Raw genomic sequence first — 25,916 nt, forward strand, 5'->3', positions numbered from 1 at the left:
TTAGATTTATTTATTTATTATGTATACAGCATGTATGGCTGCAGGCCAGAAGAGGGCACCAGATCTCATTACAGATGGTTGTGAGACACTATGTGGTTGCTAGGAATTGCTCAGGACCTCTGGAAAAGCAGCCAGTGCTCTTAACCTCTGAGCCATCTCTCCAGCCCCTCCCCTCCCCCAGTCAGGCTTTCTTTTACAACCCAAAATGGGAGTGGTAAAAGAGGAGGTCAACTGAGTGCTAATGACCGGCTAGTATATCAAAAAGGGGATCTATGTGCTCAGTCGACATTCCTAGAAGTGGTTAGGTAAGAAGTTAGGGGTCTGTTAGTAAGGTTGTATAAGAAAGGAGGGTCTCACCCTAAATTGCACAAGAAATAAAGCTATCCACCTGACCTAGGAGACAGGTGTTGTTTCGTATGGCCTTGGATGCTTCATAGGCATTTTAGATAAATACACTATTAGGAGTTCTTGGACGCATACAAGAAAATCATTTTGGGAACCAGCTAATATTATATATACAAAAGCTAAAATATCACCAAGACCTCTTAAGCCATGGCTTGACCTTTGGAGAAGTCCTTGACTTTTCCAAATAGTAGCTGAATTCCATGACGTTTTCCTGTGGCTTGCAGCATACAGGCACCAGGTATGCATGTAGTGTACTTACATACATGCAGGCAAATAATCATACACCTAAAGAAATCAATCAATGGTAGGGGAGAATGGAATCTCAAAAGACAAGTTCAAAATGGATTCCTCTTACCTCCACACACATGCACTCACACAACACACATGCATACAATACACAACAATACAAAAATCAAATTAAAAATAAAAACAAACAGTAAACAAACAGAAAGAAAATTTAAGATTAAAACAAAAAAATTGGTCAGGTGTTAGTGGTGCACGCCTTTAATCCCAGCACTCAAGAGGCAGAAGCAGGTGGATTTCTGAGTTCAAGGCCAGACTGGTCTACAGAGCGAGTTCTAGGACAGCCAGTGCTACACAGAGAAACCCTGTCTGAAAAACAACAAAAAAATTGCTTATCCTAAGAGCCAGGGATATAGCTCAATGATAAAACATTTGCCAGGAATATACATGGCCCCATGATCCTTAGCACTAGGAAGCTTAAAAAAAAAAAAAAAAAAAGACTGAACCTCCCATGTTGGTTAAACACAAATGAATTACCCTAGCCATATTATACAGGTCATAATTTTTTTTTTTATACGAGAGCAGGAAGCTGATTGCATGTACTACAAGGGGCAGGGAGCAGGCAGTAACAAGAATACCACCGGCAGGCTGCCCATAAATTCTTGACCTTTTCCTCAATAACTGAAGGAAAGCCTAGACTGTGACTTGAAAGACAATAGGAATTGTTTAGGTCACACGAGATAGTTTAAAGAACTCATCAGTAGAGAAAAATGAGACCCTTGGAAGAAAAGTTTTTTTTTTTTACAATAATTAGCATTGTATTTGAATAATTTAATACATTTACACATAATAGAGCAAAGATACATAAGGGAAATTGTAAAACTTCTTAACTGTAGTGAAAAGGTTAGAAAAAGGTCTATACACAATGTCTGAGAGACGAAAAAATGCTCCCTACATAGACCAGGCCTTAGCACAACTGACTCCATGATAGAAGTACCATTCAGGCTGTAAAACTCAGCACACAGACAGCACCACCTGCCAAAACTAAAACAAAGACCTAATCCACCAAAGCCCATAGTTCTGGAAAAGTCCCTAAATGTACTAACCTTGCTTTTTGGCTTCTGCAGTTCCGCTTCTGGCTAACTGTTCTTGTTAACTGAAGTATGTCAACAGAAGACATGGTTTTTGTGCTTAAGAGCTCACCCTAAGAAAGCCTTGGGGCTACAACTGGGATCCTGAACACACAGTGTAGTCCCCAGCTGTCTAATAAAGACTTTCTATTGGCTTAAATCCATGTCTGAGCAATCTCTGGTGACTGCCCCACACGTGAGATGAAAACTGCTGGGCTCAGCTGCTATAAAGTGAGTGAAGAGCACTGGCTTTTCTATCAGATTCCAACCTCAACCCATTAAGGTACCCACAAATGGGTTAGTCCACCGATGAGATTAATACCCTCATGATCCTGTCACCCCCAAAGCCTGCCTGTGAACACTATGGTGTCAGGGAATAAGCCTTCAACATTTGAACTTCTGGGTACATTTAAGATCCTAAGCTTAGTGTGGTGGTGCCGACCTATAATCCCAGGCTGGACTACATACTGAGACAATAGTGTCTCAGAATACTGAGACGACAAAAAACCTCCAAGCTGTAACATGCACTGTTTGCCTTGTTACACATTTTACAGGTCCAAGCTTTTGCTGTGACCCTTGGTTGGTAGTCATCCATACAGTCTTCACCTTGCATAGCTCAGAGTAGTGAATGAAACCCCAGACCTACCTTTAATAGCTTGGTTAACCTCCAGAGTGTTTCCAAATGTCAAATCAACGTTTTCGATTTCTTGAGATATGTTCTCCCTTCCTTAGTTGCTTGTAAGTCTTGCCGTCACACCCCTTTTAAAGGTGGGTATGTCTCGAGAAGTGGTTCTCAACATATGGGTTGTGACCCCTTTGAGGGTTGCATATCAGATATTTACATTACGATTTATAGCAGTAGCAAAATACAGTTATAAAGTAGCAATGAAATAATTTTATGGTTGGGGTCAACACAACATGAGAAACTGTATTAAAGGATCGAATCGCCGGGCGTTGGTGGCGCAAGCCTTTAATCCCAGCACTCGGGAGGCAGAGCCAGGCGGATCTCTGTGAGTTCGAGGCCAGCCTGGGTGAGTTCCAGGAAAAGGCGCAAAGCTACACAGAGAAACCCTGTCTCAAAAAACCAAAAAAAAAAAAAAAAAAAAAAAAAAAAGGGGTCGAATCATTACGAAAGTAGAGAACTGTTGTAGAGACAGAAATAAAATGTAATCCAAATGCAAGGCATGTATGTCATCTAATTTTTTCTGGTAGCTACAATTAGAAAAGCAAAACCAGGCACTTCTTTTTTGTGTGTGTGCTTTTTGAGATAAGGTCTCTCATGGCCCAGGCAGGCCTGGAACTCACTAGTTGAAAATGACCTTGAAGACGAGTGGGTGGTGGTGGCACACACCTTTAATCACAGCACTAAGGAGGCAGAGGCAGGTGATCTCTGAGTTCCAGGACAGCTAAGGCTACAGAGGAACCCTGTCTCAAAATAAACAAAGACCTTGAACTCTTCCTGATTCTCTGACTCGGCTTGCGAGGTGCTGAGATTACAGGCATGTGCCACCACCTCTGCTCAGAGTATTTTTCATTGCCATTTTTCTATTTACTTTTTAATGGACATTGGTATGAGGGTTTCAGATCCCCCTGGAACTGGAGTTACAGTTGTGAGCTGCCATGTGGGTGCTGGGAATTGAACCCAGGTCCTCTGAAGAGCAAGCAGCCAGTAATCTTAAGCGCTGAGCCATCTCTCCAGCCCCTCATCACCATTTTAACATGTCATTAACACCCGAAAATGGAAGCATTCTGCACTGAAGATTCTGGAATGAAGGAAGTCTTTGCTATCTTATGTCCAGTGTTCATACAGCTAGGGTTAGAGCCTTGATACTCAGTATGGTCTGCAAACGAGGGGTATCGGCATCATCTAGGTGCTTGCTAGAAATGCAGAATCTTTCCTTTAATGTAGCCCAGGCTAGCCTTAAATTCCTAATCTTCTTGCCTCCACCTCCAAATTTTGGTGATAAGTATATACTGGAACTCACTATGTAAACCAGGCTGGCCTTGAACTCAAGAGATTCACCTGTTTCCCACGTGCTGGGATTAAAGGAATGTAATGCCACCTTCAGCAAGTTGATGTTGCTAAGCTGCCTCAACTGCACAGTCCTCACAAGGGTACCTGCTTTTTAACAAGCACCCCCAGGTGTGGTGGCACACACCCAAACTCTGGTTATTTGCCAGCCACCTGTCTTTGTAAAAAAAAAAAAAAAAAAAAAAAAAATGCATTGGCAGGCAGCCATATTTATTTACTGTGTATAGCTGGATATTTGTAACAAAATTCTTCTGGCCTGAAAAACCTACAATATTTATCACTGGGCCTTTCCCACTAAGTCTTAAGATGGAAAAGCTTCTCCCCTGTTACTTCCAAGGCTGTTGTAAGTCACTCAGGTCTTAATACCCTCAATGGCTGGGATTTCAATAAATGCTAACTACTGTTGAGAGGCAACGTAACAGAATGGGCTTTGCAGCCTACTAGAAAGGAGCGTAAGCTCTGTGACATTAAACATGGCCCTTAACTTGAGGTTGAATGTTGTTGGCTCTACATTTCAGCTAGTTTCATCTACACTGGCTATGAGGCTGGGGCATGGCACAGGGCAACATTCAATCAGCGGTAGCTTCAGTCACATCTGTGTTCTGTAAGCTGTGCCAAACTACAGCAAACAAACCGTGCCAAACCTGTTAGTCCACAGGGTGCTACTTCCTGTGGCTCCAATCTGCAACCCACAAGTAGATCTCAACGACAGCAAAAGAGTTTATTTGAAAAAATTACTATGTATTGAAAATATACATTAGAAATTATTACAGACGTCCATAGCAGCCCCCTCCCCCACCACAAAAGTAGAAATATCTGCTTGCTATGCTAATGCCATAAGTAAATCCAAACCAGAAGAACACCGGCAGTCTCTCCTCCTCATGTGCTGAGTGAGGGGAAAGGCTGACTGTCTGTGTCAGTCAGTAGGAGTTCAGCAAGTCCCAGTCTTCCACGGCCAGACACACACACTTCTGCTTGGCAGACTGTGGCGGCGCGCTCTGCTCCTGCTCCGACTCCTCGAAAGCTCTCTTCTTGCTCTTCTTTGATTCTTGGCTCAACAGCGGCCCATGGCAGTCCGGAGCCTTCTCTCTATAGAACTGGAGTTTTCCAGAAGAGTTCATGTGGGTGTCTGCCAGGGGACATTTCCTTGAGGCTTCCGAGAGAGCTCGTTTCTGATCTGTAAGAGTACCAAGGGGCTAGTGTGAGTTTTCTGTGCTGGTGGGCCAGGGCCTGCCCAAGTCTGACAGATCGCCTAGGACTAAGACAAGGCCCTAGGGTGGTCTGGGCTGAGTACTGGCAGCAAGAGTGGTGGATGCCCTACCATGACAGAGCGAGAGGTAGGTGCTTACTAGGTTTTAAGTGAGTCTAACTAATACCCCAAGAATCAATTTTCTCAGCTACTCTGAATAGAAAACATAGAATGACACAGATATAAATGTGTCAGTGTCAGGCCTACCCTCAAAGCTCACAAGCTGTTGGCTTCCTTTTTCCTTTCAAAGCCAGACCTACCGTGCCCTCCAAGGCACAGGATCGGCCCCTAGAGTGTCTGGTATGTCCGAGGATTCTTTTTTTAGTTTTTCACAACAGGGTTTCTCTGTGTAGTCCTGGCTGTCCTAGAACTCACTCTGTAGACCAGGCTGGCCTCGAACTCACAGAGATCTGCCTGCCTCTGCCTCTGAGTGCTGGGATTAAAGGTGTCACCTCTATTGTTTCCTTCAGTTTATCAATTCTTGTTTAAAATGACAAAATAAACACAACCGAATTCAGAACTTTCCTTTTTTCAGAGCTGGATGGACTCAGGGTCTTAAGCATGCTAGGCAAGCATTCTACCAGCAGCTACAACCCTTGCCCTCCAGAACACTTTCTTACCTCCGTCACTTTGTGTTTGTGGGTAGGACCTGAGTGTGCACAAACATGTGCCACAGTGCATGTACAGAGGTCAGAGGACAACTCTTGCGAGTGAGTACTCCCCTTCCATCATGAGATCTGAGATCACTCTCGGGCTGCTAGGTTTGCATGGCGAGCATTTCCACCCATTAATCATCTCTCCAGTCCACAGAACTCTATCTTGTACATTAAAAGTCTGTAACTATTAAACAGTAATTCCCTTTTTCGATGAACCTGATGCTCTGGGAAGCTCACAAAGGAACAATCATAATACAGTATTTGTCCTTTCACGACTGCCTTATCTATCTCATGTAACATGTCTTCAAGGCTCATTTGTCAAAGCGTCCTTACCTTAAAAAAATAAAAAACTTAGATCATTTTTAACTGTACGTATGTGATTAGTATGTACACATGAATGCAAGTGTCTGGGGAGATCAGATATGTTCAGTCCCCCGGAGCTGGAGTTTCAGGCAGTTATGAGTCACCTGACGTGGCTGCTGAGAACCCAATTCAGGTGCTCTGTAAGAGCAGTACACACTCTTAACCACTAGGCCATCTCTCTAACCCAAAATGTCCTTACTTTTTAAGACGGAATCACACTCCCTTGTCTATAATCCTGCATTCTGTTTATCCACCCATCTGTTGAAGGTACTTGGGTCTCACTTCTTTTTCTCTAGTGTCTGAGACTGAATCCAGCCTTGCCCACGCTAGGCAACCCCGTCCACTGAACTGCATCCCTAGTCCTGCTTCCGCCTGCTAGGGACACTTAATGTCTTCTTTTGTGCCATGCACATCTTCTTTGGGATGAGACAGATACAAATAATAAAAGCAACCTTCCCAAGGTGGTGCTTACACTGCAAGCTACATTAAGGGGATGATTCGCCTTAGTGGTCATAAACAGACAACACTATTACAATGAAACTCCCCCCGAGAGCAGACAGGCTGAGTGTTTTAGACAAAGGACTTCTCACAGAAGTACTGGGCGGCCTTCCGAGGCTCTGCATCTTTCCGCTGTCGGACAGCTTCCACGCTCACTCGCTCCCACTGCAGAACGATCTAAAAGGAATTTTGAAAGATTTGAACCCAGACAAAAACTTTCCTCCTTCCCCCCTTGGTCTCTTCCCCTTTTTCTCCTCTGTTCTGTCCCAGGGAGGCAAGCACTATACCTTTGAGCTAGTCTTTGCTCCCTTTCCTGAAACACAAACCCATTGATAAATTTTGTTTATAAGAATCAAGCAGACTGGACACACAAATACGATGGATCTGTGTATCTGTGTGATTAGGTCACTCTGCTGAGCCCACTCTTTCCCAGTTCCATTCTTGTTCTAAGGTAGGAATCAACTGCTTGAATTGCACATCTTTACCCTAAACACTAAAATCTAAAATCTTGGTTGTAATACTTTCACATACCCTCAGACCCTTCTTATGCCCTTATTATTACATGTCTGTAATAACTCATCTCTCCTATGTATGTAGAATGCCCACATTTCTATATTCTCACAGTACTTCAATTTCTATTCTTAACTGTTACAAATGTAATTTTATTTATTAGCTACTGCTAATTCTTTAGAAATTTGACTGAATATAAACTATACATGACAGAATGAAAAGTAAATGATCATTTCAACACATCTTGAGTAACAAGGATTTTGCATTTAATATTTGTTACTAATGGAATGTAACAATCATAATGACCATAAATGAGGAAAAACACTTGCAGGATACAGAGCAGTTCAAGTATTAAGAATACAGACCTAGCATGGTAGAGCACACCTGTAGTTCCAGAATTATGAATTTGAGCCCAGCCTGGGATACACAGTGAGACTCAAGACACAAAGAAAATCACAAACCATAAGAGCACATTTACTAGCCAGAGGGCCCTGAGCTTTAGATTTAATTTCTGGGTCTTGACCTGTTATACAGAGCTTAGTAATGGCATGCACACCACAGGGCTGTTATAAGGATTACACGAAGGGTCTATCGCTGTCCATCATGCAGAAAGCACTTGGAACATATTAGTTATGGACCCTACAATGGTATTTCCCGGTTATAGAAAATGAGTACTGATCTAAGGGAAAGCCAATCAATTTGGTGATTTAGTAGGAAATAAAAGACACGATCCTTCCACTAACAGAAATAGAAGGGCTAGCTGTGAATACAGAAAAAGAAAGCAAGTTTGGATAAACTGACTTCAAGGTGCAGGAAGAAACCTGTAGATAATATTTGGGAATACATATGGTTTCTGATAGATGTGAGTCATTTTCAGGACACTGAGAAACCTAAGATCACCAGAGGAGTAGATGTGTAAAAGAGAAAAGAAAGGAGGAATCAGCTAAGAGAGAAAAACCCTAAGGCATGATGTTTATATTAAAGTCACTGAAAGCCACAGAAGGTGAACACTGGCGACTTGGCTGCTTCCAGACACTTAACGTACCGAAGAGGAGGCTAAAAGCAGACTGCAGGGAAGGCAGCAAGAGGTCCGAGAGCCGAGGACAGACAGAACACAGCTGCACTGGGCCGAGGAACTCACTAGAATAAGGATGGCTGACAGAAAGAAATCACCACCAGAGGGGGACACTGAGGATGTGGTGAGGAAGCAAGAGCAACATAGTAACTATGACACAGGAAGCTGAAGGCCAGTCGGGAACAGGACTGAAAGAAAAACAGACAAGCAAGGGCTCACCACTGAAATAAACTGGCATAGCTGTTTCCTTTAGAAAGGAGGGAAGTAGAATGTGGTTGGAGAAGTAAAGGAATCTGGAGACAAAAGACAGTGGGCTCCTGTTAGACAGCCTCCCTCTTCAGGGATGGGTCAGGCTGGAGTTCCTGCAAAGGATTTAGGAGGAGCCAGGAAAGCACCCTCTGAAGCCCTGGAGGTCCCAGGTGACGGCAGGAAGCTGCGCTGGCATAGTCACCTTCCTCTGAGGTCACAGTGTTAGGTGTTTTACTTGATCTTTACCAAACCCACAGAGAAATCCTAGTGTTTTGAGTTTATGGGTCTATTGGATCTACGAGGCAGAACTCTCCAGTCTCTGACTCCACAACCTATGCTCTTTCCCGTGATACTGGCTACCAACCTACAGGAGGTCTTGGCAAGAGACATGTGTCCAAGGTTTGTGGGTGCTAGGTCGCAACCTGGGTTCCACTCTGGCAGTTACTGCAACATGCCCAGTCTGAAACCCCTGACACAGGTCTCCCTTCTTATCTACAGGGGTGATGATATATTCAGGCAGCTGGGCAGGTTCACCATCATGCCTTCTGCTCAGAGCCAGGGAGGGACTCAGGGCAAAGACACCATGCTTCCACCAGGAAACGACAGTTAAGTGTCTGAAGGGGAAAGGTGTCCCACACAGGTGAGCTGCTATCTACCTGGAACCTTCTGACTTTCTATTCAAGGCTGTACTTTACCAATCTGGAGAAGGGCAATATGAAGTCAAGAGAGTCAAAGTCCAGTTCTTTCACTGGCAAGCGTCAAGAGAGAGAAAGACCAAGAGGCTGCTCACTAAGGCTATGGAAAAGGAAAAAGAAAAAGCCCAAAAGAAAGGGAAAAGTCTGGGCTGGAGAGATGGCTCAGAGGTTAAGAGTACTGGCTGTTCTTCCAGAGGTCATGAGTTCAATTCCCAGCAACCACATGGTGGCTCACAACCATCCATAATGAGATCTGGTGCCCTCTTCTGGCCTGCAGGTGTATATGCAGACAGAACACTGTATCCATAATAAATAAATAAATGTTTAAAAAAAAAAAAGAAAGGGAAGAGTCAGATTTGAACTGGATACAGTGTGACACCAGTTAATTCTCTCTGGAGTACAGCTGTTAAGAGAGCAGTTAGAGCAGATTTTCTTCTTACTTATTTCCTGAATCATTTGTAGAATAAGATAGCATTTGTGGCATGATGCCCGTCTACCAACCATAGCAGGGAAGTATGACGCTCTGACACCCAGTACTAACTCCTGAAGTAGATGAGTCAGTACAGTCTCTCACCACTGCTGACTGAGGTGAAGACTACAACTGAGCCCAAGGAGTACCGGAAGGATTAGTGCTTATTTGATTTGTAGGTCCCTAGAGTACAAACGGGATGCTGTAGGGAAAAGCCTGGAGTACCTGGTCAGCCCAGCCCTCTGTCTTGCAGTTACTATGATCAAATTCTTTCAAAGGCACTTTGGAGTGAACAAGGCCTATGTGTGTCTGGAGCTTGTCCTTGACGGCTTTGATATCCTAGTGAGGGAGAAACACCAGAGACATGAATACATTTTCCAATTCTTACTTGCTTTTAGTAGCAAAGACCACCATAAATTAGGTGTGGTGGTACACACTTGTAATTCCAATACTAGGGAGACTGAGGCAGGAGGATCATGAATTCCAAACCAGCTGAGCATGGTGACATATGCCTGTGATCCCAGTATTCAATAAGCTAAGGATTGCCTTGAGTTTGAGGCCAGACTGGGATACATGGGAAATTCAAGCCTAGGAAAGGGTACATAATAACACTGTATCTCAAAAAAGCAAAAAAACAAAACAAGACCATCATAAATACTAGCTCTTCCTAAACACCAATTAATAGAAGCAAAATATCAAATCATAATCTGTAAAATGAAAGAAACCAAAAGCCTTACCTTTAGTCCTGTTCCAGAGATATCTAAGCAGTTTAGTTTTCTAAAAGAAAATAGGTATCCAATGCCAGCATCTGTGATCTCAGGGTTACCTAGATGTCAAAAATAAGGTAGCACTCTGTCATAACTGCTGGTAAAACCCCCACAGCAAACTCAGGAAAAAAAATACCCAGATAACAATAGGTTATAAGTACAGAATGTGTGAATTTTGCAGAGCAAATTCAATATAAGGGTTTTCTTTTCTCTGCTTACAACGAAGCAGCCACACTAGATCCTTCAGAGCTCCAACTGCCTAGGACTTGGATGAGCAGAAGAATATATATATGATCAAGCAGTTATCCCAAATAACTCCATTTGGAGCTGCATGAAACTAATGAAATGGTTTCTATGTTCTGCTCATCACCATTTCACCTCTGAAGTAAAGGCATGTGTTTAGTTTGAAAAGACTTCCAAGGCACTTACAAACAAAGGGACTACTATTCCTTTCTCTTGTGTTTCTCCAGAAGCTTTTCTTATATATTACCTTCTCACATCAGAGAATGCTGCTTTAGCCATTTCCTCTAGGAATGCTACACACAGTGCCAGCTATACAGCAGATGCTCAAATTGTATTTACTGAATAGGTAACTTCCCTGGGGAGGTATGCAAGGGGATTCAATAATGTTACTGTCCAGAGGCCAAAACTAAGGCTCAGAGAAGTCAAATAACTTGCCCAAGGGTACAAGACTGTTCTCTGCCCTCGCCTCTGCAGTTTCCACTCACTGGGAACCAATCTACCTTGCCACAGACAGTGTTACTGGATTCTCAAACTGTTGACTTCCTAACACTGGAGTCAACGGAACTGGTTAATCTTTCTTCTTTTTCTTTCTTTCTTTCTTTCTTTCTTTCTTTCTTTCTTTCTTTTTTTTTTTTTTTTTGATACTGAGTTTCTCTGTATAACCACCCTGGCCATCCTGGAACTCACTCTGTAGCCCAGGCTGGCCTAGAACTCACAGAGATCCACCTGCCTCTGCCTCCCAAGTGGTGGGATTAAAGGTGTGTGCCACCACTGCCCAGAGGATCTGGTTAATCTTAAATAACCACAAGAGTGGACTTATTCAGCTTCTTGTTAGATAAATACTGATGAAAAGAACCTAAATGACAGACACCATGGACCAGAGACTCAAAGTACAGCAAATGTCCTTATGTATGCTCTTAACGTGACAGAAGGGCCCAGTTGGCTAAACACTAAGTGGCATGGGAAATCTGGAAAGCCTTTTCCTCCCTGCAGGAAGTGTGATAAGATGCTAAGGGCACTGGGCCAGGAGTCATGAGCTGCTGGCTTCAGCCCTGTTACTAGACGGCAATGGCTCCTAGAAGGTCAGCTTGCCTTGTATCGTCTCAAATGAGGGGCGATGACCCTAAGGCCATTATTTTCCAGACATTACTACCCCATAACTTACAAGACAAGTCTAAGAGCGTTAGATTCTCAAGGCCTCTTTTCATCACTCTTACTGGTGCTGTCATTTTCCGAATGCCGGCATCAGATAAGCAATTATCCTTCAAGTGGAGCTGAGTTACACTGGAGAAACAAAGTCCATAGAGAGTATCACTTAAATACTGCTTGAGAACATGCTTTAAAACATTTCACTTAAAAACATAAAATATCACCATCTCGAAGTATTATTAAAGTCCACCCAAATCCTACAAGCTGTTATGTTTTCAACTGTCCTTTCTTGCTGCTGCTGTTCTTGAACTTTCGTAAATCTTTAAAAATAATTCTATGTGTTCAGTGTTTTGCCTGCATGCATGTCTGTGCACCATGTGTGTACCTGATACCCCAGAAAGCTAGAAGAGGGCAAGGAATCCCCTGGAACTGGAATTACAGATGGTTGTGAACCACTATGTGGGTGTTGGGAATTGAACCCAGGTCCTCTCCAAGAGCAGCAAGTGCACTTAACCACTGAGCCATCTTTCCAGTCCCAAATTTTTGTTACATATATTTATTTTTGTGTGTGTGGACAGTGGGAGGGATGCATATGCCATGGTAAAAGTGTGGGGGTCAGAGGACAACTGTGGGAGTTGGTTCTCTCTCTACCATGTGGATTTTAGGGATTGAACTCAGGTCATCAGGCTTGGTGACAAGTGACTTTACCCACTGAGCCAGGTTTCCAGCCTCAATTTTTTATCCTTTGCTATAATAAACTAGGAATGGACAAATAAGGGACCTTTTTCAAGCCTGATGGTTTCAATTACTACAGGTTAAATAAAGGTTATTTAGAAAAAAGAACAAATCAATTATCTTTCCTAAGTATTATCCAATCTATATTGTTATACCAAGTAAACAGAGGTTGAAAATATTTTTGAAAAACAATTAGTAAATAAACACAGGAAACTAAGTGGCACCTTAAGATAATACCATTGGATCATCCTTTTAAAAATAAAACAATCATTTAAAGTGACAGCATGCTGGTACCTAGACAGGGCCTCATTGGTGAGATGTTCCAGAAGTTCATGCTCATCTCCAAGCTTGCAACATGAAAGATCCAGGCGGGTCAGCTCCCGGAAAGACTTAATCTCTTCAAGTTTTTCTGCAATCACCAAATACCTGTGCAGTGTGGAGAGCAATCAATAGCTTGTCTTTATCTTTTAGAATTTTCCATTTGTGACCCTGTGTCAGTCAACATGCCATCATCCCAGAGTACCACGTAGTAAGCTCACATCACCAACGACTGTATCACATGGGTTGGGCTAATTAATAAATACCTCAAAAGACTTTGTACATGATGGTGAAATAAACATTCTGAATAAACAGAAGTATATGAGCAAAGGCAAGCCACAAGAAAAAACATAGTTTGTAATTAGTCAGACCTTATAGTGGTAGTGCTGGGACTTCACCTGGGAATTTCCAAACTCTTTAGTATACTACAAATTTCAATTGCTCACTCCTTCTTTTGAGGAAGGGTCTCACTCTATAATCTAGGCTGGCCTTGAACTCCTAAGTCTCCTGTCTCAATTAAAGGCATGAGCGCTAGCTTTAATCTTCATAGACTTAAAAATATTTCAAAAGCTATCTGGCAGATCATATTTTATCTTCCTACTGAAACTCAAGCTTGAGCACCTGTCCACACCACTGGAACTCTGTTACCCTAACTACCCTCAAAGTATGTGGCAGCATGACTCTCATTTAGATGCTCACTAAGATAAACTATGAACATGAGTGACTTCATGACACTGGAGCATCTTGCCAAGCAGTTATCAGGAAGCATCAGGGAGGCCTCTGGAGAGGAAAGATCAAAATGGCATTCCATAGCCTGGCTGGGCTCTGCCCTGCCTTTTAGTTCTTCATCCATTTCTAATGAGGTCAGTGGGGAAAAAAATGAAAGTGGGCTTTAATCCCAGCACTCGGGAGGCAGAGCCAGGCGGATCTCTGTGAGTTCGAGGCCAGCCCGGGCTACCAAGTGAGTTCCAGGAAAGGCGCAAAGCTACACAGAGAAACCCTGTCTCGAAAAACCAAAAAAAAAAAAAAAAAAAAAAAAAAAAAAAAAAAAATGAAAGTGGGGATTCGGTATGACAGGAACAGGAGAGAAGGTGTTCCTAAGGTACCAGGGAAGCTTGACAATGGCAAGAGCATCTTCTTCCCATCTGCTTTCCTCTTGGAGGTCTGAAGTTTCTACAGCAGAAGAGTATGCTAGGTTAGCGAGAGTACAGCTCTCTTACTCAGCAGGAGCTTCACTGCCCAAAACAGGACAGATACTCAGAAGGGCAGAGTGGGGTCAAACTCTTTCCTTCCTATAGCCAACTGAAATTACTGGTACTCAAACTGACCTACTAAGCAGATGGTTTGAGGTACCGAGACCCTCTTTAAACTGAAAAGTTTAATCTGCCCGGAGACAGCTCACCCTGAGACACAAGAAAGCGTTACTTACTCAGACTGCTGTGGTTGCACTGTAAATAGAGCTGTTTCCTACCTTCCAATCACAGTACTGAAGTGTGTTAATGGGAATTTAGGGGATTACTGGCAATTAGAGAAAGGAAAATACATATTCTTACATCAATTACCAAAAGATTTTTAGTAATTCTGAAATAAGGGTGAAGAACATAATACTGTGTAATGTGATTAAGAAACATTACGGAACTCAAGGCTAAGGACCAACATTCTAGGCACAGACAGTGCTAAATGCTAATCTAGGACATAAGGCTCCAGATTCTTGTTTGTAGCTAGTATTCCAAATGACCTTCGAAGGCCCAAACAGTAGAGAAACAACACAGCACACACACGTCAGAGACCTGGGTTTGAATTCTTTTCACTGTATTGTGGGCGGAGAGGCAGAGAGAGAGAGAGAGAGAGAGAGAGAGAGAGAGAGAGAGAGAGAGAGACAGAGAGAGAGACAGAGATGGGGTGGTGAGAGAATAAGAGGAGTTGGTTCTTCCACGTTTATGTGGGCTGCAGGAGTCAAACTCCGTTGTCAGGCTTGCATCGTTGGGAGGTAAGTGCCTTTCTTGACCCACTGAGCCATCCTGCTGGCCCCAGTTTGTATTCCAACAGCTTTAATTTCTTGCTCCATCACTTAACCCTTCTGAGCTTCAATTTTTTCAGCTATAAAACTGCATCTTTCCATTCTTTCTTTCCAGAATTATTAATGAAAACAAACATCAAAGAAGTATATGGCATCCTATGGACCACCCTTTAAATAGTGATTATTACTACTTGATTGACATAGGATGATATTTTAAGGAAAATGTACTTGCTCTCTGTGACCACTAGGATTAAAGTACAGGGAAGGAGAGTTTTGTGTAGCTGGAGCCCAGCTGTAAAGACACTGGCTTCTCCTTTTGGCAGGCAATTTCTGGCCTAACATCAAGACCACAAACAAGTGTCTCACCTGCCCGATTCTCTTACTTTCCATTATTTTCTTAAAGTCCTTCCCCTTGGCCTGACCCTTTGTGTCATCAGTACATCCTCTGCCGCAGCAGCTCTGGGGTGCAAACACATCCCCACAGCTGCTGCTCTCTGATGTTCTTCTGGGTAGTCAGTCAAAACAGAGAGTTTAGGTCACAACTGAAAACTCACTTGTACCTGAGTAAAAATGCAAAGTTTAGAATTACTTTAACAAAATACAATCCAAATATTATGTTGAAAATGTTCCCTATATTCTATTATAAACATAGGATTATTAGGTAAATGGAGAAGAGATTAAGAAACTACAAAAGTACAAAGAAAAATAAAACCAGTCGCAATATTCCCACATAGACATTAGAAGGTTTTCTTTCAAAAATATACAAAAATATTTAGGGTTAAAATAAAAAAAAATTAAGTCATCCCAAATTACCTTGAATTCAATCATTAGTACATGAAAAAATTAATGTTTTAAAAAATGGAATCTGGCCTGGTGTGGTGGATCATGCCTTTGATCTCAGCACTCAGGAAGTAAAGGCAGGTGAATCTCTATGAGTCCAGGCCAGACTGGCCTACAAAGTCAGTTCCAGGACAGCCAAGTGGAATACAGAGAAACCCTGTCTCAAAACAACAACAAAAAAATGGAATATGGGCAGCAAGATGGCCTAGTGGGTAAAGCACTTGTCATTTAGGTCTCAGGACTGAAGTAAAATACCTGAGATCTATGTGAATAGTCTCCATGTGTGTGAGGCACACTGTACATGCCATGGTACACATGTACCTACTCACACATACAGTAATAAAGTTTTCTAAAAAGTCCATTTGCAGCTGGGAATGGTGATACACACCTTTATCCCAGCACTTGGAAGGCAGAGGCAGGCAGATCTCTGAGTTCAGGACCAGCCTGGTCTTCAGAATGAGTTCCAGGACAGCCAGGGCTACACAGAGAAACCCCGTCTCGAAAAACCAAAATAATAAAAAACCCATTTGCCTAAAAACGTTTTAAAATCGTAGAAATGGGATTTTGCTACATAGTTGTTTGGTCGTGTACTGGTTCTATAGCTTACCTCAAACTCACTGCAATCTTCCTACCCTCAGCCTCCTGGTTGTTGGGATTATAGGTGTGAATCATTATGCCTAGGTTCATTTTTCTCATCTCTCACATTTTCAACATTTTACTACATCATTTAAATTACCTTAGAATATTATCTTAACTTCCTTATCTGACTGTACCATAATCTGCTTAGCAAATTCTCTAGCTTTTAGCTTTTCACTGCTACAAATAATATTGTTATCACATTGAAGAGTTTTTTTTAAAAATTATTATTTTTCTTTTTTGAGACGAGATCTCACTACGTAGCCTGGGCTGTCCTGGAACTCCCTATGTAGACCAGGCTGACCTGGAATTCATGCCTGCCTCTGTCTCCTAAATGCTGAGATTAAAGGTATGGGCTACCATGTCTAGATTAAGTTACTTTTAAGCAAGACCTCACTCTGTAGCCCAAGCTGGCCATGCACTCCTGGGCCTTCTGCTTCAGCCTCCTTGTGAGTGCTACAACTGTAACTGCACGTCATCATGACTGGGCCCCCAAGAGAGGCTCTCTTCTGTCACAAGCGTTTCAGCTCCTGTCTTTGCTTGAGGCCCAGAACAAAGAAGAGAAACATGGTTGACTCCTCTCAAGGTGCAACATCATTTGTAACAACCACCTTCTCGGAGCCCAGACTTCCCCTGTAAGACAGATGCTACTTTATAGGGTGGTCATCCTATCTGCCAAGATAGTCTTAATAAGTAGAGTTATAGGCCCAGAATGGTGATACATGCCTGTACTCTCAGTCAGAGGAGGAGGAGGAGGAGGAGGAGGAGGAGGAGGAGGAGGAGGAGGAGGAGGATTAGTCATGAGTTTGAGGTCAACTGGATTTTCACTGAGGTGCAAGCACGGCTTCACAGTGAGACCTTGTCTCAAAAAACCAAAGCAAACAAATAAGTAAAGTGAACCATGGGGTGAACAAGTCATGTGGCTGTTTTTAGGGCTCTCAATACATACTGCCAAACTACTTTCCAGAAATGTTACACTTATGTATTATTTTGGTACTGGAGCTGTTACATTATTTATATGCTTGTCAAATGTGAATTAGTGACATTTTCACAATCTAACCGATCAGACTACAGAGTAACAGGGACAAATAGCATTTTCAAAACCATGGGAAAAATTTAGGCTGTAAAAATAACTGGGGAAGGTAAGGAAGTAGAACACCAATTGTAGAGCTTATGCTCTCAAGTGAATAAAACTATGTATTTGAACGTTATTGCTGTGGTGGGATTATAAAATTTTTAATTTTAATCATATATTCTCAAATATGGAGTTTTTAATACATGATTCTTATTTTTTACCCTTCTAATTTTCTACAATAAACATAAGTAACTTGGAATAAAAGTGAAGAAGTGAGGCACTGCAAGGTGGCCCATGCCTGTAACAGCACCCAGGAGGCTGAGGCAGGAGATTGGCAGTATAAGGCCAACTTGAGCTAGTACAAGAGCCTATCAAGAAAGGAAGGAATGGGGTTGGGTGGGGGATAAAATGTGGAATAAATTGGCTTTGTCACTTAGCAAGAGAAGTGTTTTCTTTTCACTGGCAGCAGTCCCATGTCCTGCCACAACTGAGGCCACAGCACAGACAGAGCTTTCAGGAAATGCCTGCTTCATGGAAGTCCAAGGTTCTGCTCTGTGTCTCTGTCCTTAGGCCTTGTCTTTTTAGAGCAATATATGTGACCTGACCTGGGGTGAAATCATAAACTCCATGAGCCAACTAAATAAGACTAGTTATGCTTTTCTTCATGTTTTGTGAGTTTTATCTTGTATTTTCTGGTATGGCTTTCTCTCTTTTACTGTATACCTTTTGTTTGGCCCCATTTTATAGGTCATATTTCTCTTAATGGTAAATTGGTGGGCTGGGGGAATGTGTCTCAGATAGAACACTTAACTCATATAAAAAAGATCTGGGTTGGATCTTTAGAACCACACACACACAAAATGAACTAACAGCAAACTGCCTTTTAATCACAAAAAAATTCAGATGGTACGTTACAAAACTAAGTCTACAATACTGATTATAAATGAGTTTTAAATTGTAAAGAAAGGTACATAGGTATATGAAGCAAGTAGTCATCTATATTTCCAGTTTGACAAACTAGAAAGCCAAAAAAAAAAAAAAAAAAAAAAAAAAAAGAGAGAGATGTAAATGTTCAGAGTGTATATATATATAGACAGTGACTGGTCTCTGGAAGAGGAACCAGGAGATGAGAAAGATGTTATACTCTTCTGTGCTCTTGTTTGAACTATTTACTGGGGTAGTTTTTACTCTTTTAAATCTAGTAGATGTTCTCAAAGTTTTCTTAAATGATAGTGAAATAAGTATTTTAAGTAAATACATAAAAGCACAATACCAAAGGCAAATCAGTCACAAAAGAAAAATCTGCTTTGTAAGGAGACAGGTCTGGGTGTTGGTAACTTACCTGAGCATTTCTAAACTTTAGGATATTTGAAATTTTAATCAGACATTTTTTAATGTTACTTTTTAGTCTAATACTCAATATCTAGTATTCTTAAAACTGAAACAGGATCAAGAATTCTGAGTACTAACCTTCACATTCCCAAGGGTATACCAAGAGATATTTGGCAGATCAGATCTTGTCTTTCATATCTTGTCTGTATTCCCTTATGGCAAAAGGTGACTCCAAGGGAGCATGATGGTACACACTTGTACTTAAAAAGTTGAGGAGGAGGACAGTTGGAGCTCAGTTGTGTTTTGTTATTTGTTTTGTTTTGTTTTCTAAGACATGGTTTCTCTGTGTAGCCCTGGCTATCCTGGAACTCTCTCTGTAGACCAGGCTGGCCTTGAATCTGCCTGCCTCTGCCTCCCAAGAGCTGGGATTAAAGGTGTGTGTCACTACCACCAGGCAAGTCCAATTGTTCTATGCCAGCCTGGGTAATATAGCAAGACCATATCTCAAATGGAAAAAAAAGGAAAAGAAAAGAGAGAGAGAAGTTAGTTGCAAAGTATTTTTATCTATTGAAAGAGCTGTGGCAGCCACCTAATCCTTACGGAACATTTTCAAAATAGGGCTAAGGGCTGGGCGGTGGTGGCACACTCGGGAGGCAGAGGCAGGCGGATCTTTGTGAGTTCGAGGCCAGCCTGGTCTACAGAGCGAGATCCAGGAATGGCGCAAAGCTACACAGAGAAACCCTGTCTCGAAAAAACAAAAAACAAAAAAAATAGGGCTAAGTGTTGTAGGAAATGAGGAAAGACAGTCAGTGATTCTCCCCCTCCCTCAAAATGGCCTGTACTTTGAATGTTTAAGTTTGAAATTGAAAGTACTGTCTGTTGGCAGACTTTATGAGCCCACTAAGCCCGGGGCTTGACAGGATAAACATATCCACTGAAGTACTTGAATATCTTAATGAGAATACCCACCTGTTTCTTAAGCACAGCGAGCAAAGCACCAGACTCCCATAGGCCTCAGTGAACTTCTGTAAAGCCCTGAGCCCTGCACCTGGCTCTGTGAATTTCTGTCTGGCTTCAGCAGCAGAAAATAGCTTTTCAGCAATCTGCTCAGGAAAGCCAATAAGGGAATCAATGTGATCAACATTGTCAGAGATGAAGCCCAACACCAGGCTGAAGAGGGATTTGGCAGAGTAGCGTAGATTCCCCTCCCGGGTGTATGTGAAGATGAAGTGATCAGTCTTCTCTTTCTGTGCAGTGTCTTCCCTGTTCATGCACAGTTCCACAGAAAAGCCTTTGGGAAAGAGTCTGAAAGGTCGTGGCTTCTGCAGGCTGTTCTTAACACCATCCAGAGCCAGATTGACCATGTGCAGCTGCCCATTTTCTCGAACATAGATGGGCCCTGGATCCACGTGGGTTTGTGAGTTGAGGTAGTAAGCCATTGCCTTGATTTCAACTGTAAAAGCAAATCCAATGAAAATGTTATCTGCAACATGAACTTCACCTTGTTATGCCCACAGCTTTATGGTAAAAGCAAAACTCACCAGTTGCTGAGAACTTTGTCACTATGAGGCACCCACTGTTTCTACTTGAAGTGCCTCTTCTGCACTTTTCTCACTGGCTCAGTAATCTACTCATCTTTCAGAATTTTAAGCTCAATTTTCATTTCTAAAATTCACTCAGAAGTTACTAAAAATACCAGCAACAATTCTTTCAGAAGTCAAGTCACAGCAGCACAGTTTCTGTTAGCACAGCAATAGGAGCATCCTAAATGTCCAACACTGAAGTGTTAGAAAATAAAGTATAAGTAATCCCGTCGCTCGGCCCGCAGAGCGAAGCAAGTCGGGCCGGGTGTCTCCGGGGCCCTCCCCAACCGGAGTCGGAAAAAAAAAAAAAAAAAAAAAAAAAGAAAAAGAAAGAAAGTATACACCTCATTTCATCGGGTATTATGAAGCCATGGACATGTTGCAATTATAAGTGTTTACACATGGAAAAGGAGATAGAAGTGGGTAACCCCCTTGCTACTCTGGCACCCTTCCACACAGCTCTTTGCTGCACTTGGCTCACTGTCCTAGTGATTTGCTTCTGGGCCTGTCTTTGCTGTTTTGCATACAGAGAAAAAGACCACATTTAATTCATCCAGACTCCGGAACAGGACTCTGGCACATTACAGCCCCTGGGGAGAATGTTATGGAACTAGTTTAGTTCCATAAGCCTTAGGTAAACCACAAGCAACAGGATGTTGAATTTGAATTTATAAGTAAAGACCCCCCACCCCAAAAAAGGCTAAATAAAGTTAATTATAGTCCTCGAGAGTGTCAGATCTATTCAGGTTCTGTTAGAGTACTCTAAGTTAAAAAAATAAAAAGCAGTTTAGTGTTTCTTTAGTCATGTTGGTGACATTATGCACCCAAGAATTAACTGTAAAAAATACTTGTTTTCTTGGATAAATGAGATTTCAAATTACATGAGAAACTGCTATGTTAAGTAAAGTGAAGGCATCAGATTATCATTTCTACAACAAGAAAGAAGGAAAGAATGTGAATTTTAATACAATGTAGGCCTGTCAGTATTTCTAAAGGACTTTGAAATTATCCCTCAAAGACTCTGATTGACTTTTAAAGTGAACTCAGCTTCTGTAGCAATGTCTACAATGTCGCCTGAAGCCACTTACAAGTGTCAGCAAACAATTCAGTGAATGACAAAAATGCTGAGTCTCTGGAGATCAAACAATGATCCTGTTTGTGGGAATCACTACTATCCATTTTTTCTCCCGAGAATAATTATGTGTATAAAGTACAGCAGAAAAGAGGGCCTAGCCTAGCCCTGGAGCCTCATCCTTTCTGGCTCATCCACTATGTCCTACTCTGTGGCCCTGCCAACACTAAAAGGGTAAACTGGCCTCTCACTCGACCCCTTGGAATTGGCTTAGTTTACGGCCTTTGGTTGTTATGCCTGACCTAGCTATTTCCTGCTCATCGTTAACATTCAGCTCAACCATCACTCACCATTCTCCTGGGAAACTTCTCCAACCCCTGTACCAGTCCATGCCTGTCTTGTTTTCCCAGAGCACCCATGTTTCCTTCTACACAACACTTAGCACTACGTACTGTGTTCACTTGTACCCAAACTGTGAGTTCTTTGAAGGAAAGGCACTTGATTTATCTCTTAGTCAGGCCTAACACGGTGCTTAGTACTGAGTAAGCACTCAACAGATATGTGCTGAACTGCATGAGACCTCAAAGGGGCAGATTTCGTACTCTGATACTGTTGCTGGGAGCCAGCTCCTCTTCCAGGCAACAGCTGCAAGCTCCTCCCCCCACTTGTCAGCCCTTCTGCAGGTGGTAGAAGCAGAGCAGATGATGGGGCTGTATTGCTACTGGTACTACCAAGGGAGAAAAACAAAACAACTAAAGTAAAAATCAGTTTAAAAAAAGTCTTGCGATAGTGCCAGCTCTAACCCTCCCTACTCTTCTCTTGCCAGCATTCAGAGGCTGCTGCTGCTGCTGCTGAAGAGACACCCCCTCCCATTTCTTTTAAGCACTTCTTTCAGCAGGGGCAAGTATTTGGCCCCTTCAATCTCACAGACCTTAATCCTTACCAGGAGAAAAAGAAAACATCCTTTGATCTTTAAGAGTAGATCTTCAGAGGCTACTCCACCTAAGCATCAGAAAGTAGGTACTAGGTATGGTCCGAAAAAGAAATTACTTGATACTCAGACAAAAAAAAAAAAGTTATAAATGAGTGAATAAAGGAAAGAAAACGTTTTACTTTATCATTATCACCATTTTAGAGTGGCCTGAAACTTACTATACAGTCCACACTGGCTTCAAACTCACGGCAATCTTTCCACCACAGCTTTCCAAGTGCTGGGATTACAGGCAAAACCCACTATGCTTAGCCTAATGATTTAACCATAACAGCAGAAAGGCAAATCCTATGGAAGAAATGTTATCTTAGCGGACCAACACACCATAATGCTGACAAGCAGAAGGAAGGAAAAAAGGTAGAAAAAGATAAAAACCCAGGTTCTACATACATGCACTGCTCTTAATCCTCATCTCTAACAATAACCTTGCACAAACTCCGGAGTAGAATGGAACGACAAGGATTCATGAAACTTAGGAGTGTGATTCCATCCGGCAGAGGGCATAAGTAGGCTGGGACCAGAGTGTGGATGCTAATCCCTTACTCTGCCCCAAATCCTGGCAGCTTTACCTTCTAAGAATCATTTTCAAAAAAAGGGAGCAGTTATGACTATATCATATCTTTAGACTAGCCATCAAATTGTATTCTCCTTTTAAATGACAAAAAAATTCAGCATTTCCTTAAGAGTAAATCTACATCATTTGTCCAGGCAGTACTCCAGGGCTTTGCTTTCTTCAATTATAGTATTTGAAGAACTACCCTTAGTTTAGGGACTCATGGTAACTTTTTTCTTTCTTTCTTTCTTTTTTTTTTTTTTTAAGCATTCTACATTCTCCCAATAAGGCACTTCCTGAAATTTGTGAGGTACTATAAAATGACCTAAGGATTCAATGAATGAACTTTCAACTTTAAGAACCATAAAGGGTAAAGCTTCAATACTGGATATTGCTTGCCCCTCACTATTGTTCACAGTAGCCTATTACAAACTGACCCCTTAAGAGACCGAGCCTTTCTTGCTTGTGGGAGGGTGCTCATTCAAACTGAAAAATTAAGATAATAGCTATCTTCAAGAATAACAATGTTCAGTGTAGATCTCTTGTAGCTATACGTCAGATTAACAGTGACAGGCAGTCTGGTGAGTCTTCCAGCCCACTACAGAGAAGCAGTTCTATGACCTAACCTAACAGCATACAAGTACGTACAATAGTGCATTACCATAGGGAACCCTAAAGGTAGCACAAGCATATCATTTCTTCAAATAAATGAAACGGAACCTTAGTACAGTAAAAGTTCAATTCTCTACAGCTTCTTTAAATAAGAGACAGGATAAAATAATTGATAACTAATCATGACAGTTTCTTAAACCTTCAAGCCAGTTTCTAAGCAAAAAGCAGAATAATTATCCCAGTCAGGTGAACAGGGAGAGAGAAGAGAGAAGGCAACAGGATAACAGTGCTTAAACTGTGAGCCGAGTCTGTGGTTAATTTGAAGGGGGAAAAAAAACCAACAAAATCAAAAAGAACACCCAACCTTAGTAGACAAGTTAACAATCTCCTAAAAACAATAAATAGGCCAAAGAATGACCAATGTTAACGACACCAGATGTGACTGAAAACTCCGATTTACTATGTACCTACCAGCTGGTAAGCACTGTTAGGTACAACATAAAATGATGTCATGCAGTCACCGATCCTATGAGGTCAGTACTGCCTCTTAATGGATGAAGAGGCTCAGAGAAATGAAGTAACTTACTTAGGGCTCACAACTGCTGAGTGACACAGCCTGGATTCAGTCACAGGGCTGTAGGACTCCAAAGCACAAGATCTTTCCACTTGCATGATACTGTACCTCAAGAATAAAAATATGACACCCAGCCTTAAAAATGTTTTAAAAACACTCCAGACTAATCTCACCGGCCATCTGATCTCTGTGGTACTCACACACTGGCTCAAGGTGGGGTTAAGAGGGCAGGGGATATATTAAAAAACAGAAACAGTGGTCATCGGAGGAAAGAAAGAGTGGGTGGAAACAGAACCAGGGCTGTCTTAAGGATGAGGCGTTCCTCCTGCTCTCTGCCAGGGCAGAAATCCGCCATATCCACACACCAGGAAAACATCTGTCAACCCATGACCTTCATCTCAAGACTGCAGACACCTTTGGCTCTTTTGAAAACGTAGTGGCCTTTAAAGACTTTTTCTTAACACAAACATCGGAAGAGAAAGTAGTTCTAAACTATCTCTAACCAACTAACCTCCACCTTCATTGTTCTGTGTCACCGCCATTATTCAATTTGCCACTACTTTTTTTTCCCCCTGTAACTTGCACTTCCCTACCTTTCTCCCCCAAGCTGCAGAAACTCACGTCACACCCAGGCCCCTACTTTCCCCAAAAGCAAGCTGATCGCTCCCACATCTTGATAGTTTGCCCCACTCGACAGCTTTTCATACAAAAAACCAATTCAATCCCCACCCCCCAAATCCTAACTTTGCCCATTCACCACTCCCAGGTCTTCTACCCATCTCCCTCTCACACCTCAGACTCTTCTGCGCCCCTCAAAATTCGGCCCCGGACCTCCAGACTCAAGCCCACCTCCATCCGCCTCCCCGCGCCCTTTTCAGCCCCCATCCTGCTCTCCCTCACCATTCTTCCCTTCCGCTCACCATCGGGGTTCCTCTCAGCACCCTAGTCTCTCCATCTCTTGCCCGGGTTCTGCGCCTTCCACCTCCACAACCCCCTTTCTTCACGCCTCACGGTGCCCAACTTCACAATTCACAGCCTCAACTAGTTTCTTCCCTGCCCCCAAGCCCCACCCCTCCCCCTACTCCGATCCCAGCCCCTTTCCTCGGTGCACGCCTCAACCCCGTTTCTTTTACCCCCTCCCCAGCTTCCACCCAAGCCTCCCCCCAAGTCCCCCCAAGCTGAACCCGTTCCCCCCTCTCCCGCCCAGAACCCTAGTTCTCACACTCACCCTCCGCCTAGCCCCACACACCGCCGACCCCACCCTCCAGCCCACCTCCGACACCCCTTACATCCTCATCCTCCCACCTCTGCGGGCTCCACCTCGTCCCTAGGGCCTTCCCCTCCCCCAGCCCCTCACACTCGGCCCGCCCCCGCCCCCACGCGCTGCCCGAGGTTCGGCGAGCGGCCCTGCCCGCGGCCGCCACCTACCTGTGCCCCTGCCCGGGGCAGCGAGCGGCAGCACCTCCCTGGTGGCTCCTTCCTCCTCCACAGCGCGGCTGACCAGGAAGCGGCTCGGCACCTAGGCCACAAAGCCCGTGAGGGTGGGACACACACACACACACACACACACACACAGAGGGTGCCAAGAGGGAGGGGCTGGGGGCGACCTGGTGCCGCGGGACCGCGGGACCAGCGGGGCGGGAGGAGGCCTCGGCTGGGGAGGCGCGCGTGCGCGGGGCCGGCATGAGGGGCGGGGCCTGGCCTGGAGGTGGGCGGGGCACGGGGCGGGGCGGGGCTGGGCCGGGAGTGGGGTGGGACCGTGGGGGTCTGAGAGAGCTGGGTAGTAGCGGGGAGGGTGGGAGGGGCGGGGACGGGCCGTGCGTGCGCGTGCGCGCCCGCGCG

General features: G+C 43.2%; 1 protein-coding gene across 2 annotated transcripts; it reads right to left on the bottom strand.

Moving 5' to 3' along the window:
• Nucleotides 1-4,512: 4,512 nt before the first annotated feature.
• On the bottom strand, nucleotides 4,513-25,643 carry Lrrc42 (leucine rich repeat containing 42). Of its 2 annotated transcripts, none has more exons than XM_059254633.1 (8): nucleotides 25,503-25,643; nucleotides 19,659-20,142; nucleotides 12,763-12,894; nucleotides 11,750-11,868; nucleotides 10,312-10,400; nucleotides 9,800-9,913; nucleotides 6,669-6,753; nucleotides 4,513-4,987 (listed from the first exon to the last, which is right to left on the bottom strand). In XM_059254633.1, the coding sequence occupies exons 2-8, from the start codon at nucleotides 20,126-20,128 to the stop codon at nucleotides 4,731-4,733; spliced, it is 1,266 nt and encodes a 421-aa protein (XP_059110616.1). In that variant the 5' UTR covers nucleotides 20,129-20,142; nucleotides 25,503-25,643; the 3' UTR covers nucleotides 4,513-4,730. The 2 variants fall into 2 exon arrangements, with proteins under 2 accessions (XP_059110616.1, XP_059110618.1); XM_059254635.1 differs by lacking the exon at nucleotides 25,503-25,643 and adding an exon at nucleotides 24,087-24,215.
• Nucleotides 25,644-25,916: the final 273 nt, after the last annotated feature.

This window comes from Peromyscus eremicus, chromosome 2 (genome assembly GCF_949786415.1).
Source record: "Peromyscus eremicus chromosome 2, PerEre_H2_v1, whole genome shotgun sequence".
Taxonomy (NCBI): Eukaryota; Metazoa; Chordata; class Mammalia; order Rodentia; family Cricetidae; genus Peromyscus; species Peromyscus eremicus.